Source organism: Rhynchophorus ferrugineus, unplaced genomic scaffold (assembly GCF_030347505.1).
Source record: "Rhynchophorus ferrugineus isolate W39M unplaced genomic scaffold, kcgeb_rfMv2 rfM3, whole genome shotgun sequence".
NCBI classification, from domain to species: Eukaryota; Metazoa; Arthropoda; class Insecta; order Coleoptera; family Curculionidae; genus Rhynchophorus; species Rhynchophorus ferrugineus.
Window position 1 is genome coordinate 18,247,451 of NW_027472582.1, and position 15,903 is coordinate 18,263,353.

General features: G+C 31.7%; 1 protein-coding gene across 2 annotated transcripts in view; it reads left to right on the plus strand.

Annotated features, from left to right (window-relative positions):
• LOC143193998 (nucleoredoxin) overlaps window positions 1–15,903 on the plus strand; it is a 103,691-nt gene that overhangs the window by 15,750 nt on the left and 72,038 nt on the right. For both annotated transcript variants that reach the window (XM_076400525.1, XM_076400526.1), the window contains exon 2: window positions 841–1,280. In XM_076400525.1, the coding sequence (XP_076256640.1) occupies window positions 909–1,280 (372 nt within the window). In that variant the 5' untranslated portion in view covers window positions 841–908. The remainder of the gene's footprint in view (window positions 1–840; window positions 1,281–15,903) is intronic.

Sequence of the window (15,903 nt, forward strand, 5' to 3'; positions counted from 1 at the left end):
ACATATAGCGTGTTCTAGAGTAGTCAAATCGATCTGTATATCAGCACAGATAATGAAATAACTAAAATATTATAGACCGACAAGCATTGTAAAATAAAACAATTTAAAGACGTGTACTTTTTTCTTTTTAATCAGACTGAGTCACGGCATAGCGTGGCTAGCTATAACTAGTAATCAATAAAAGAACGAATGTATCCAACTATTCCCAACAATTGTTTATTTAAAGCAATTATCTCTTAATTTTTTTATTACGTCTTACATACTTATGTTTAGTACAATCGCGAATTTACAGATTAATTTAATACTATTACTCCAGTAGCTGTATTTCTTTCACGTTGCTGATATTTAGTAATTGGTAGTTAATCGAAAAACTTTGTGTTGGCAGCGTTGAATTACTAGTTGGTTTGATATTATAGTGCCGCCCCATATTTATGCTCTATGAGTCCAAATAGGCTTTATAATTGACTCATATACAAAAAATTATGCCTGTGTTCTGAGATCAAGTTACTCTCCAACTAATCGGTACAGTTCTGTGATTTTGATTCTGCCGATTTCTTACAAGATAATTTGCTCTGGAATATATTAAATTTGCATGTTTTTTAGTATATAAAGGTTCTTACTAGATTAACAATACGATTTTATAATCCATTATGTGTCTGATCCTTTGACAAGTTGAGATCGTGATTTCAACAGATCTGACTAAGATGAATAATTTTTAGGATGATTGAAGTTTTCTGAAAATTTTAATAAACCTCGATCTTCATTGCTATAATAAATAATCTAATAATAATAATATGAACGTGTTTTCACATTATTTTTATATGTTGTTTTTTATTGCAGATATATAAAGACTATCAAACTCATCTCGATCCATCATCAAGTCAGTATACACGAAGCTTTCCTTCAAAATGAACGAAAAACCAAAGTGGTATGACCGAATATTCGGAAAGAAACTGATCCAGTGCGACTCAACCAACAGCTGTAATGATTTCAACTCAATTCCCACAGGCGATGTATTGAAAAATTCCCAGATCACCGGGATCTACTTCAGTTTCGCGAACATCAACACGCAAAGCGACGATTTCTTGAAGAAACTACGCGATCTATATGAAAAGTTGAACGGCAGTTGCTTAAACGGGGAACTGGATAAGAAACTGGAAGTGGTGCAAGTAGTGATGTGGGCGCACAATGACAATTACGGCGATTTCGAAATCAGCCATCGGGATAGCTTGATGGGATTACCCTGGTTTGCAATGCCATTTAGTGAGATAAATTTAAAGGTAAGTTATAGAAAAAATGTTCAATATTAAACTTTATGCCTGTCCCCGTTGTATCGCTGTGAAGGCATTTGACATCCATCAAAGCGATAAAAAAATCTTCAATATACACGAATTTCTAGATAAAAAAATAAACTTTTATAGTAGTTTTCTTCATAAAATAATAATGCTATATGGAAAATTACATGTTTAATGCCGTCTGTGTCACTTTTAACTGTAATGCTAAGATTGTATATATAATAGTCGGGCCATATACGAGTAAAAAGTGATCCCAGTGGTCGAAATTCGATTTAGTGAGTTTATCATGTTTCTTACATAAAAGAGCAAAGACAATAATTTAAAAATATGATAGGTTTCTAAACTTGTTTTGACAATATTTTCAACATAAGATCAGAAAAATATTTGATATATAGCACTAATTAAAGTAATATATGACCGTATATTAAAAAATATTAACATGTATACAAACAATTTCAAGAACTAAGTTTTTTAAATTGCCTTTAATGAAATCTAATTTCCACTAACTCTCAATAATCAATAATGTTTATTAAGTATTCATAAGTTTAAATTGGCCACACCACTGGGCATTATAAAAAAAAATTTATAACATCTTTATTAGATACGATTAGTACAATCTTAATTTACAATTAATTTATTACTACTTTTCCTATGTTATTCCTCAATTATAAAATTATAATTATTTATTAATTATTAACTTATAGCTATAGTTTACACTAATAATACACGCTAAATGTTCACACAAGTTCGTATGGTTTTGTTCGTTTCAATCTCCTGACATTCTGCGCGCTGTCCAGCAGTTGTACTGCTTCCACGTTAGTACGATTTAGTAATCTTCTTTCGTGTTTCAAGGCGAAATCCTGCACAACTTCGCAAATCCATTTGATTTCCAGGTCATCGTGCAGTTCTTCATTGGTTACATAGCGATAGGCATTGGTAATCAATTGAAGAACCTTGTTTTGACAGCGCTGTATGGCTAACTGATTTGAATTTTTAGTGCAACCTCATATTTGCACCCCATAGGTCCAAATTGGCTTTATAATTGTATTATAGATCAACCTCTTTGATTTTAGATCAAGTTGAGAGTATCTTCCGACTAACCAGTATAGTTGTTTTATTTTGGTTCTAATGTGTTTTGCTTTTTGTCTAACGTGATGCTGTATCAAATATAAGTATAACATTTATGACCTTCCTTTACATTTATATTACAAACATAAATATGAAATAATAAATTAATATATGTTTTGAAATTTGATTCTAACACGTATACTAAAACAATAACGAACACAATTAAATTTTTTTTTAATATTAAAGGAATATATTTACGTGTTGAATTAAATGAACTATTGACATTTCAAAACATAGGTCTGTCATAAAAATTAAATAGTCAATATAATTTACACAAGGCTCAAAGAATAAAATGTGATGTGGTTACATATCATATAGCATTAATCATTAAACATCTTAATATTTATCAATGCTTGAAAATGTTTACAAAATTGCTGTTAATTCATAATTTCTTCATTTGTCCTATTTGTTGCATCTATGCAATTTATGAAGTTAGTATTCATTACTTCTTTTATGTATTCATATAATCGTTATCTTTTATCCATATTTCTCACCTAAAATATATATCGAAAAACAATAAATACACCAGGCTGATTAAAAAAACAATTTCTTTATACAAATTTGTAAATAAAATTGCATCGTTGTTTGCTTATTTATTTCTCTCCTCAATCTTTAAAACACTAGCAGTAATGTTTTTACTGTCGTCAATCCATACATCATTTTATGTATTTTACGTAAATCTAGAATATCTCCCTTGTAGGCAGCTCATCTTTAATTTGCCTTCATGGCTATGGGTTTCATTTATCTACCGCTTTATATATTGTCTTATGTGAAAACTAACAACTCATCAATAAATGAGGAATTAAAATTCTATGAATCCATTTTATAACTGTTAAAATTGTTTGCAATAGTAATGCACATTTTTGTTGTACAAAGTGATGTGTTTATTGCTTGCAATATTTGATTAGTATTTTGTTAGGAAATGCATTTACTAATGAAACCTGAAATGAATCAAATGTTAGTACCGCCAAAATTTAGAGAACAATCATAATAGCGTTTAGAATTACCTCTAGTGTAATGATATACTATGTCTCCAGAACCATATCAATTATTATCAGATCTTAAGAAGAACTATTTTTCTTTTCACCAGACATCAAATTAAATGAAAAGCTGATTTCAAAGATCTAAATATCTTGTATTCAAAACAGGCATGCGCTTCTTGTTATTCACAAATTTTGTTAATCCATGTTGGGTTGAAATTTTCGCATATGTCGGGTTTTTCTTTCACAGATGTAAAACATTAAATGCCGACACATTAATTTGTCCTGACTATAAAAAAAATTATAATTTAACTTTATGTGATCATACTATTCTAAATCGCCTATTATCCATACTTGCCATAACGCTTTAATAGGTCCAACAATACGGAAGTAACCGAAAGTAAAACAAAATATTAAATAATCCTGCTGAAAATTAAAAAACTTTGTTAGTTAATTAATTAGCGGCATTGTGCGATACAGTGCTACCATATTTTGATTTTAAAAATTACGCTCTCGTGCCTCTTAGTTAAAAAAAAATGATTTATAAAAATATATACATAATAATAACAATATAAATATTAGTTAACATTTAAATACTAAATAAATTTTTAAAAATACACAAAAAAACAATATCTATTCTGAAAATTTACTTTTAACAAATATGAAAAATGTTTCATTAGAGCAATAATACAATTTTAAATGGAAATATATGGAAACATTTTATAAAGCTAGTAATAATTAAAGACATTAAATATTATGTACGTAAATCGGGGATACGAATCGAAATTAATTTAAGAAATTTCCATATTTACAACATTTTACATGTTACTATACAACGAATATACATGTAATTAGGATTGTAAAAACTTATTTCCTAATGGTATATTGTTATTGCCCAAATTTAATACACTAATTGTTATTTCCTAACCTAAGTACTAACGCTTTAGTGTAAATCAATAAATGTAGTACGATTTGTCCTTTGCTTCAAAATAGGCCTCAGTTTCGGCGATCACCTCTTCATTCGAGGAAAATTTCTTCCCAGCGAGCATTCTTTTAAGATCTGAGAACAGGAAACAGTTGCTGGGGGCCAAATCTGGAGGATACGGTGCATGAGGAAGCAATTGGCCCAATTCATGGATTTTTTCCATCGTTTTCACTGATTTGTAACACTGTGCATTTTATTGATGAAGCAGCATTTTTTTTTCTTCAAATGGGGCCGTTTTCTGACGATTTCACCCTTCAAGCGGTCCAATAAAGCTATGTAATAGTCGCTGTTGATGGTCCCTCTTATTTCAAGGTAGTCAATGAAAATTATTCCATGCGCATCCCAAAATACAGACGCCATAACCTTGCCAGCCGACTGTTGCGTTTTCCCACGCTTTCATCGTGTGCAGTCCACTTGGATGACTGTTCGTTGGACTTCGAAGTGAAATCATGGTGCCATGTTTCATGCATTGTCACATAACGACGTAAAAACTCGGGTTTATTATGCTTGATCATCTTCAAACACTGCTCTGACCCACCAACCCGTCGTTGTTTTTGGTAAAAAGTGAGCTCGCGCGGCACCCACTGTGAATGATATGATGTACACGTTCAGTTGATATCTTTAGACTGTCTGTTATTTCATTTAGCTTCAATTTACGGTCATTAAAAATCATTTTGTGGATGTTTTAAATATTTTCGTCGGTAACAACCTCTTTTGGGCGTCCATTGCGTTCACCGTCTTCGGTGCTCATTTCACCACGTCTGTACATAGCATACCAATCCTTGATGGTTGATTTTCCTGAGCCGGTGTCCAGAAACTCGGCTTCAAGTCAAGTTTTTGCTTCAACTGTATTTTTTCCCTTCAAAAAGCAATATTTTATCAACACGCGAAATTCCTTTTTATCCATTTTTTCTCGCTAAATTTCAGATCAAAGCACAAGACAAAAGAAAACCAAATCCGTTAAAAGGGCCGCCTTTTATACCTCCGGCCCTCTAGTGTTTCTGAATCATAATAGCGCAAGGGTCCTAAGATCACTTTTTAAGATCCTTTTCTAATTATAATTTTTCTATAGGTGTTGTATATTTAACCTATCAATCTGTCTGTATCAACTATCACAAGTGAAGCCATCTTCATTTTCAATAATCGAGAACTCATAGATATCGTCTATCCAGAGTTATTTTGTACATACGTCCTCTAAATTTGTGACATTAAAACGTCGCAATGTTGCCGTATCAACCCTAAGTTCTAGTTCAGTTTGGCTTTAACATACAACAACATTCTAATCTAAATAAAATAATTAAACAAAAATATTGTTATCAAATATAATTTATTTTAACATTTCAAAATCATATCAAATGATTTAAAACCACAATTAAGTACACAGTTATAATAGTTAGTAGGTTAGGGTTGTGTTTTATTATATTTACATTAAACTCTTTTCTGTACCACCTATGAGTTCTAGGCGCGTTTGTAATTGTATCCCCTGGAGACCTAATCCACCCAATTAACAATTGTATATCCAGGTAATATATTTTACTTTCATTGGGGAGCACATTTGCTTTTTACGCTTAGTTCTTATTTCCTTCGGACTGTTTCCTTGTAAAGTCATTTTGATATCACTGTATTTCTCCTTAGTATATTCTGTTACTACCGGTATACATCTTTGTTGATAAAACTAGATTTAATCACTACATCCTCGCTAATGCATTTGCCTTATCTGCAAAACAGTTACTATTCTTTCTCTCCTGACACATTTTAACCAAGTGCTCATGTATATTCCGAACAATTTCACACATATCTGTGCACATAAACCTTTTACACATGATTTTCTACAGTTATCATATATTTTTTATATACTCACTTTTACTTGTTTCCATTCTCATCGCCCTCTCTTATAAATAGGTGGCATTGAATCATATTATATCCAAAAAGTTTATGCTGTTAATTTCCAATCAATCTAACATATGTTCAAAATTCCATCATTTATCAATTTCATTTTCAATGTGTTTGATCTAATTCATCCAAAGCCAAGGTGTTATTAACCATTCCTGCTTCCAGTATGAAGTACAATGTATCTGCAATGAATTATTAATAAATGTAATAACTAATAAAACCTAATCAATTGTTATTTCAACATTTACCTACTTTTATCTACTTTTGTTGTCATAACACTATATTTATTATCTTGTAACCGGGTATATTAGTCCTATTCTAAAATATCCACGTCTGATCTAAATACATAAATTGAAATAATAAATCTTCCTTCATTTTATTACATGCTTTTACAAATGATATTCTTTTAAAAACAATATCTACTTCGAAAAACTACTCACTGTTTTTATACATTTAATATATTTAATCTCTGATAGAGCTAACATTAAGCTGATCTTGATTTGCCATCCGCTTCGTATGACGGTTTTTTTTTCAGTGAATCATATTTCTCATTTTTTGAGATATTTCAGTGACCGTGTCCATACTAATATTCGATGCAGCTGCAACACGCTAAAAATTTTTTAATGAAAATCGCAGCAAATTAATATTTAGCAACAGTATAAATGCTTACCTCTCTAACGAATTTACTGATAAGTGAAGGCCTTCATTATCTCGTTCAAACTAACTGATTAGAGAAGCAATCTGTTCTGTCTGCCTTCGGAATGTTCAATCACAGTAAATAATAAGCAGCGATTTGAAATGTATCAAAACAAGCAAAGCATTAACGTTATAAGGTTGCAAAGTAACATTTACCGGTTTATAATCTCTTATCACTATTGTTCTGACGAATTTTGCATACGTTTGGCAACCGGATAACTTTGACAGGCTAGTTCAATTGCACGTTCGAACTTATCAAACAGCATTGTGTCTCTTTTTAACTAGAGTTAAATGAAAAGGAAAACATTGTCTGGTTCTAAAACGAATTTACAAATTTTGACGTATGACGAAACAAATGACGTATGTATAAAAAAATTTGGATAGACTATAAGTCCGATATTTTCTTTAAAAAAATTACTCTTTTATAAATATAATTAAGCAAAAAAATACCTGCTAAAAACCACCACTAAATCATTTGATAATTAAATATCAATAGCCTCTAAAGGATGAAAATAATGCACCCGAATATGACAACAAGTAGTCTTGGAAAGCAATTTAAACTTTATGAATGAACGGTATAAGGGAGAAGCTTTTAAGATTAGATCGTTACTACATTAATCTTTGTAATGTTAATTACGGAGATGATAAATGATATAAAATATAAAAGATTGTAGCGGACTTAAAAGAGATAGGGTAATTATCGAAATTAAGATATAATAACGTCCTTGTGGACGTCTATAATAGTTAATTTCTATATTAATTAGCTTATAAGGCAAATTAAATGATATATATTATAATTAATTTTTAATAAGCACCAAGTTATTAAAGAATTAAATAGATTTTATTAATCAATGTTATTATTCAATAATTTACTGAAATGAAAATTATGTTATCTTCGTTCGAGGGTAAGGTAAAAATTTCTCGCTCTAACAATAAAACACTGCGATTTTCAGTTAAGAATGATTTTATTGTTCTACATAACCTCTATTGGCTTTAATACACTTGGCCCAGAGCTTCTCCAACATCAGTATTCATTCCCAAAAGTGAGAGTCGTGAAGGCTGAACTTCTTCAGTGGATGAAAAACACTTCCCATACCCAAATTTTACCAAATTTGGATACAGAGAGCTCCCAAAGCCCACCGTTTTTCCATTGTCAATTTACCTCTGTGTAGCCGGTGCGTTGTTCTGAATTTTCAACTGGACAAGAAGATTGGAGCAACTGGAGCTGGGTAAGCCAGTAATTGTTCCACCGTTTTCAAGGTAATCATTTAACAGGATCCCTGTTACAGTCGACTTTGCTTTTTTCTTCCCTGAACCATCGGCTTCCACCTACTGCTTTGACTGCTGTTTAATTTCTGGCATGTAAGTAGTAGACACATATCCCTATCGTAACAAAAATTGCTAATAAATTTATTTCCAAAAGAGTTTAGGGCACCTATCCTGCGCAAACTTTCACATCTCTAATTGTTTGTTTCACATCCTTTCTATTAAATATCTCCACAGCTTTAGTTGGTACACCTGTCGTCCAACACAATATCATGCATTCTTTCAATAGTTCCCTAAATAATTCAGATTTTCTGTTATCCTTTACGTGAGCCATTTTCGGGAGGCGTAGGACCATGTGAATGAAGTGGTGCCTTCGAAAGTTTTTGTAAAGTTCGGATGAATTTACTTCGGGGTTAATACATCCAGAGCGAAGAAAACTTCACGATGTACAAGCTTATCCAAACACAATACGAAAACTGCGAAACGCAATACTGCAAAAGTTTGTGTAAACAAACTTAGAGTGCAAGATACAACTTGCAATACAAACCAATGACACGTTTTTTCGTCAGTTCGACAGTGTTTAAGTATGATTATTAATTGACAACGGCATAATATTGATAGAACTATCTCCCCAGCTACGCCAGTATACCAGTTTGTGTATAACTGAATGCTTCTTGAAATATTCTCACCATGTTCTGTATCACTCACCAATCTGTAGTAATGTCGAAAATCTTCATTCGGAGGCCAGGCTAAGCAATGGCCCAATACTGATATAAACTTACTGAAATACTGAAAAAATAAGATTCTAAAGCATAACAAAATCATTTTTAACAAATTATATAATATCTTTTTATTTTTAAAATACGAGGCTTGCTACTTATATTTTGAGCCTTGACAGTATTATGTTAAGGCTTGCTGAAACTATCTGACGTTTTTAATTGGAAGTTCTATCTTTATAACCATAACCATCTTCGAAAAGTTTTTCATTTGAACTCATTTTGTGTTGCTGAAATGAAACCGCGACATGAAAATTTTATCTCAGAGAAATCATGGAATTAACTGGTTTAAAACATTTTCGTTCGTTTATATTTTTACGACTTCAAAACTCTTTCAACTTCAACTTTTAGGAGCCCTATCTTTATCTACTATGAAATATTGGTATAACGAGTTGTTGTACCAGAAAATATTGATACTGTGCGTGATATGATATTGCAACATGGTCATGTGACTTACCATGGATTCAGCCATGCTTGAACATTAATATGACGAGAATCAATAAAATATAGCATGAACATTTAGCTGCGATTAATTTTTGACAAAAGCTTAATAATATGCACATATCAATTGACGCAAATAAACAGCCAATAAATACGATCGTGGTACATAAAATCTATAAATAACATGTACACAGGTAACGAATCCTAAATCTATGAATATGAGCCAAGGCGAATTAAATCCAGTAAAATGAAAAGATAATAAGTGGACATGTGGCAACTGCGCCATAAGAGCAACATGGAATGGTGAATTTTGATTGATACATAACCATTTGTTTACCACAAGTGCTTCATGTAATATGAAAACAAGAAGCGACCCATGCAACCGCCTATTTGACAGCCCAAAAGATGGAATTGATTGGTCATTCTCCATACAGTTGTAATTAGGAACCAAAAGATTATTTTATTCCCATCAATAATACATTAATTAAAGAATAGTACCTCACCCAGTGTGGAAAGATTGTGTACAAAGAGTAGTTCAACCAGAAATGCTTTGATCATAGAGAACATAGAGAAAAACAATAAAGTCATTTTCGTTAAAATTACTGTTTTGTCATTATTACTCTCAATGTAGTATATATAGTAAATAGATAAAACTTTTTATTACTAAACATTCATTTATAAATATATAATCATTTCCTTTTTCAGTTTCCATCCTGAAATTCTTTAAAAATTAAATGATTTTCTGGGATTTTCCACCCTCGTCTTCTATATTTATTACTCCACTTACTGTAGAAAATGGCAACGTTTATAGTACATAAAGAGCGTAGCCTAGAATGTTCCGTAAAATAATATCATCTTCAACGACAATGTTAATAAGGTATATTAACAGAGCACAATTTTAAACTTATATTTCCATAACAATACATAAAAATACTTATAAATAATATAAAATGTATTTTATATTTTGATCATTATACACTTACATTAACATTTTAATATATTTAAATGATTTTAACCTTTTTAATTGACGAACTACATATTTTTTGTAGGTTCTCATCTCATATTGAATAATAAACACCTTGGGTCCATGAAGATCATTGGAACGGCATTAATGCTCTAATTTCTACGGCTTTTGTTTATAATTAATTACTTTACTGTCATTTTTTAACGAAACCAGTTTACACAAATTAGTGTTTGAAATCCTTAGTAAATTAGAAGATTAAATAGACAGATTAAAATTAGATCAAATTTTACAAATGTGCATTTTGTGATGTATTGGCTACTCAAATTCAAAATGAATAGACCTATTTTCATTTTATCATATGCATGTATTTATATTTGCTATTATATTTATATGTATTAGTATTTGCTCAATACATACAAAGAGGCATAAAAAACTATAATAATTATAGCTGAATCACTCTGGTACGTTATAAAAACCGTAGACCGAATCACAAAACAATTTTCGAAAAGCTACAAAATATACTAAACCATATATTTCATAAAATACAAAAAGTGAAAAAAGTTCAACCCAAAGAAAAACAGATATATCTAACTTTCATTGATTTAGAAAACGCATTTCACAGAGTGAAAAGAGAGCTATGGGTTATATTAGAAGAAAAATATGTAAGTTATAAAATGGTAATAATAATTCAAGAAGTATACAGGATAAATACCAATGCTGTGATTGCAGACGACGAGGTATGAAAACCTCCCAAACCCAAACAAGACTAAGACAAGGTAAAACTTTAAGCCCAATCCTTTTTATTGCATTAATTAACAAGATAATAAAGAAATATCTTGAATGAATGAGAACAAGAATTTGTACCTTACCATAAATAGTAAATTCATAATTAAAAAATAAATACCAAAATGTCGGTATTGTCAAGGAGAGAACATCGTAAGTGTAGAGTAAGGAGTGTAAATATGATGAAAAGGATGAGATGTAAAGAAATAAAACCTCAATATTGAGTCAGTGAAAGAATATATAAAAATTAGATAACCCTGTTGCTGGGGATATTTACTGCGCATGGAGGACACAAAACAAGAATATGGGAAGCAATGATGAAGAAGGAGAGAATAGATAATATATATAACACAACTAAATGGTACATTTTGGTATTTTTTACATAATTTATAAATGGTTTAATAACTTCGGAGGAAAATATCAGCAAATACTGAATGACGATTAACAATATTTACTATCAAATGACACTATCAATGTCGATTCTCAAAGAGGAATTAAAACAGTTTTGAAAAAAGTAAACACGTAAGGTGAGCCCACTCAGATCACGATCGTTTTGATTCCGGAGTGAAGGGATGGATCTATGTTTCATCCATTGTCACATATCGACGCAAAACTTCCGGTTTGTTAAGTTTGAACATGGCTAAACACTTCTCATCAATCATCGAGAATCATCAACATGTTTTTGTTAATAGTCAATAGTCAAACGCGACACCCACTTTGATCAGAGCTTGCTCACAATCAAATGCTCATGCAATATAAAACCAACAGGTTGTTTTGATATCTTTACGATGTTCATTCATACATAGTTCGTATTCATAGTTCATTCTTTACTTCACTTTTCGATCATTGAAAACAATTTTGGGAATTATTTTGATGTTTTCTACGACCACGTTTAAAGTCAGCAAGCCAACGTTTTATTATAGTTTATGATGGAGTGGAGTCCTTGAACTGTATAACACTAAATTGTTTTAATCCATTGTTTTGAAAATAGCAAAAGTAGTGTCTTAGCACAATGACTCACACACTTATATGTAGAATACAATGAAATTTTAAGAGCTTCCTTTTGAAAGTTAGTATTAATTGAAAAAGCGGTGAATGCAATAAAACTTGGGCTATCTAATGTTCTATGTGTTAGGCCTGGGGCTTTTCAGCCCATATGTTACAACATCGATATGAATTGCCAATACGTTGTTCGTTCTAAGTTGTGAACGACGTTCATAAGATCAGCCATGAAATTTGTAGCACCATACTAGACACTTCTTCATATAAAAGTAAAATAAGTACTATTTATTATATAATATAATAAATGGCCTATAAATTAATTTTAAAAGATTTACAACATATAATATTAATATGCATTAAATGGCGTAGGATACATTTGTAATCAACTTCATGTTGAAGTCTCACTGAAAGGCTTCAGTTTTCAACATGTGTTAATTTTGTCAAAGTATGAACCAAATTGTTTTGAATGCGTTGGAAATGTCAGAATTTCTATCGGGTAAACCACATTTGTAGGAAGTTTTACTATTTTACTTCAGTTTAAAGACGAAGATGGCTGAAGGTCATCAAATGCCTTATAAAGTTTATGGCAACCATGCTCCATCAATTTCAGCATGTAAATACTGTTTTCGACATTTTGAAAATGCTGATATTAATATCGAAGACAAGGAACGTTTTGAACAACTAAAAAATTGAAGAGGACCGTTTGGAGAGACTAGATTAACTCATTATCAACAATGTTATTCTTCGATCGACCACATGTTGCAAAACCGGTGAAAACATTAAAATAGGGCTAGTGCTATACCACCTGCCGTTTTATCCAGACCATGCTCCTTCTGATTACTACTTATTCCGACATACGAATCGTGACCTGTCCGAGCAGCCCTTCACTTCTTATGGATATACCAAAATGACCTGTTCGTGGATAGCCTCAAAAGATACATCATTCTTTCAAGATAGAATCCATATATTGCCAGAAAACGAGAAACTGTAGCGGCTGTCTATGGACAATACTTTGAATAAAACAAATTGTAGCGTTTTTTCGCAATAAAGCTTCAAATAAAAAAATCCTCTAATGCTAATTTATACGCCAATATATACTAATATATAAAAATAAAACTAGTTCTGAAATTGTAAATGTATCAAATATTATATATCTCAGACAATATTTAATGATTACATAATTATTCTTCTTCCTAGATAATCAAATTAACAGAATATTGTTAATATAAAAGAATCTCAAATACAACCATCCCACATTAAACAATTACAATTTTCAGTAAAATAAATAACCTCTAACGTTTTTTTTTTATTATCTTTTTTAGGCGTCTCGTTAATTAAATTCATGTTTATATTTATTTAGGGAATAACTTGATGAAAAAAAACGTATATTTGCGTGTAGGTAAACACTCGTTCGTGTGCTGAATGGTTGTTATATTCGTTGTGAGAGTATCTTCAGTTTTCAACCTGCGTTAATGACATCAACCTGAGGCCCCAAGCAATTAAATATGCTGCGTACATCAAAGGCCCGGAGTCTGGTGCTGTAATGGCGTCACACGTGCAGATTTTAGTCGAAGAAGCGAAATAATTGTTTTGTTGTATTCAACGAAAACGTTAAAATCGGCCATCTATATCGTTCTTTTGATCTGCATTAAAAGGGGACATGACATATTAGGTGTACATAAATATCAGCCCTTATCTGAATCAAAAATTGTGCTTTTATCGCGAAAGAACTAAAGCTCATGCTTTGCAAAAATATTATATATATAGTTTTTTGTTTTCTTTACATAATAAATTGCTACTACTACTCAACCCAAAATAGCAGTGAATACATATCACTACGACCTGTCAATACTACTACACTACATAGCAGGTCTTTTAATAACGCAGGAGCCTTTTTAGGTTGAGGTTGTGTCAATTTTGGGGAAATCAGATTTACAGCTCCCTCGGGCTGATAAACAGGGTTTATATTTATTGTAGATTCTGAATTATTCGATTGGAATACGTTAGCTAAATGTTCTGCGAACAATTCAGCTTTTTCATCGTTGCGTCAGACCCATTCATTTTGATCATTTTTAATGGGCGGTAATCTAATAGTTGGTCTTTTAATCTCCGAGTTATTTTCCGTAGCGAGTAATCTTTTGTCTGCTTCCGGTTTGTATAAATGTAAGAAGATTAACATTTTTCGAAGCCACTCTGTTAATATTTTGATTTGTCTGACATACTAATTCTATTAAATATTGTTTTGCCGACAACATTTCTGGTTCTGTGCCATCCTGTTCTAGCTTTTCATCTTTCCTTTATGCATTCCTTCATATCAAGGCAGTAATATACTTCATATTCTCTCTCTTGATTTTTTCAATCATATTTCAGATGTACAGCTCAAGATCATCTATACTTTTGAGTCTTAGGTTTAAACTGATTTGTTCCTGCGTTATAACTCTAAAAATGTCCCAAATTTATTCAATTGACGTCGGTAAACATCTTCAGTGCACCTTGCTGATCCCACCATATGCACAGTAAAACCATGTGGATGTCTTTCCTGGACTAATCCAAGGCTTTTTACCCTTAGGATTATCCTAGTAAGTATAACTTGTGGTTGAGCGTTATCATACAACATACTTTGCGTCTGTTACTGCTAGTTTTCTTTTGTGGAAAAAGAAGTCCATCAATTTGTTCAATTGGTGTCGGTAAACATCTTCAGTACGATTTGCTGATCCCGACATATGCTCAGCTAGAGTTTATGACTAATATTACACTTTGGTGGATGTAAATATCTCTCCTGGTCTTATCCAGTGCTTTTTACGCTTAGGATTATTACAAAAAGAAACAGAAACCTCTTCAATTTTTGCTTAGTAAGCAATAAAACCACGATATTTAAACTGTTTTAAATGGCATTTTAGTCTATTACGTACGGTAGCCATTTTTCTTATTTTTGAATCTTTACCATGTTTTTACATGTAAACGTCATTAAATAGTTTATTCATAAATTGCGTTTGTTTGAGTGGATTTTAGTCCAGTAAGTCTTTCAATTCTTTGTCGATGTAACGAATTTCGAAAATGCAATTTTAAGTGTTCCATGATTAGCATCTTTGTGCACTGAATAATTCAATTATACTAAATGAAAACTATTACTTTATGTAGTCAAAATGTCAAAACCAAACGAATTTGTAGGAATGTTCGTCTGGTCAGTCGGAATGTGTGGCTGTCGATACGATTGTTTGTCCGAACACTCACTACTATTTTTGGAAGGAATTTGCACGAGAACTAAAAACACTGGTTGAATAAAACTTGTTTAATTCGTTATTGAATAACACATGTGGTCGACGGGAGAATTGACAGGATATTAGGTTAGGTAAAGGAAGTACGGTAGCGATGTGGAAGTGGTACTGTTACAAGGGAGTGGAGAAAAGAAAAGAGATCGAGACGTCGTCGTGATGATCTTTTATAGCCTGGAACTGCATGGTACCAATCCACCGGCGTTGCCAACCTTTGAACTTGTTTTAACCGAAAGCGTGGTGGCCTAGAGGGCCGTGGTGATCGGTATGGTTTAACAGCTAGGTTATATTTCTTAATAGTTATTGACTTTAATAGTTCGCATTTCCACCAATAAATAGCTCTGATCAGATTCGCATACATTTTAAGTAAAAAAATAAAGTAAAATGATTGTTTTAGGGAAAAAATCAAACTAGGTTTA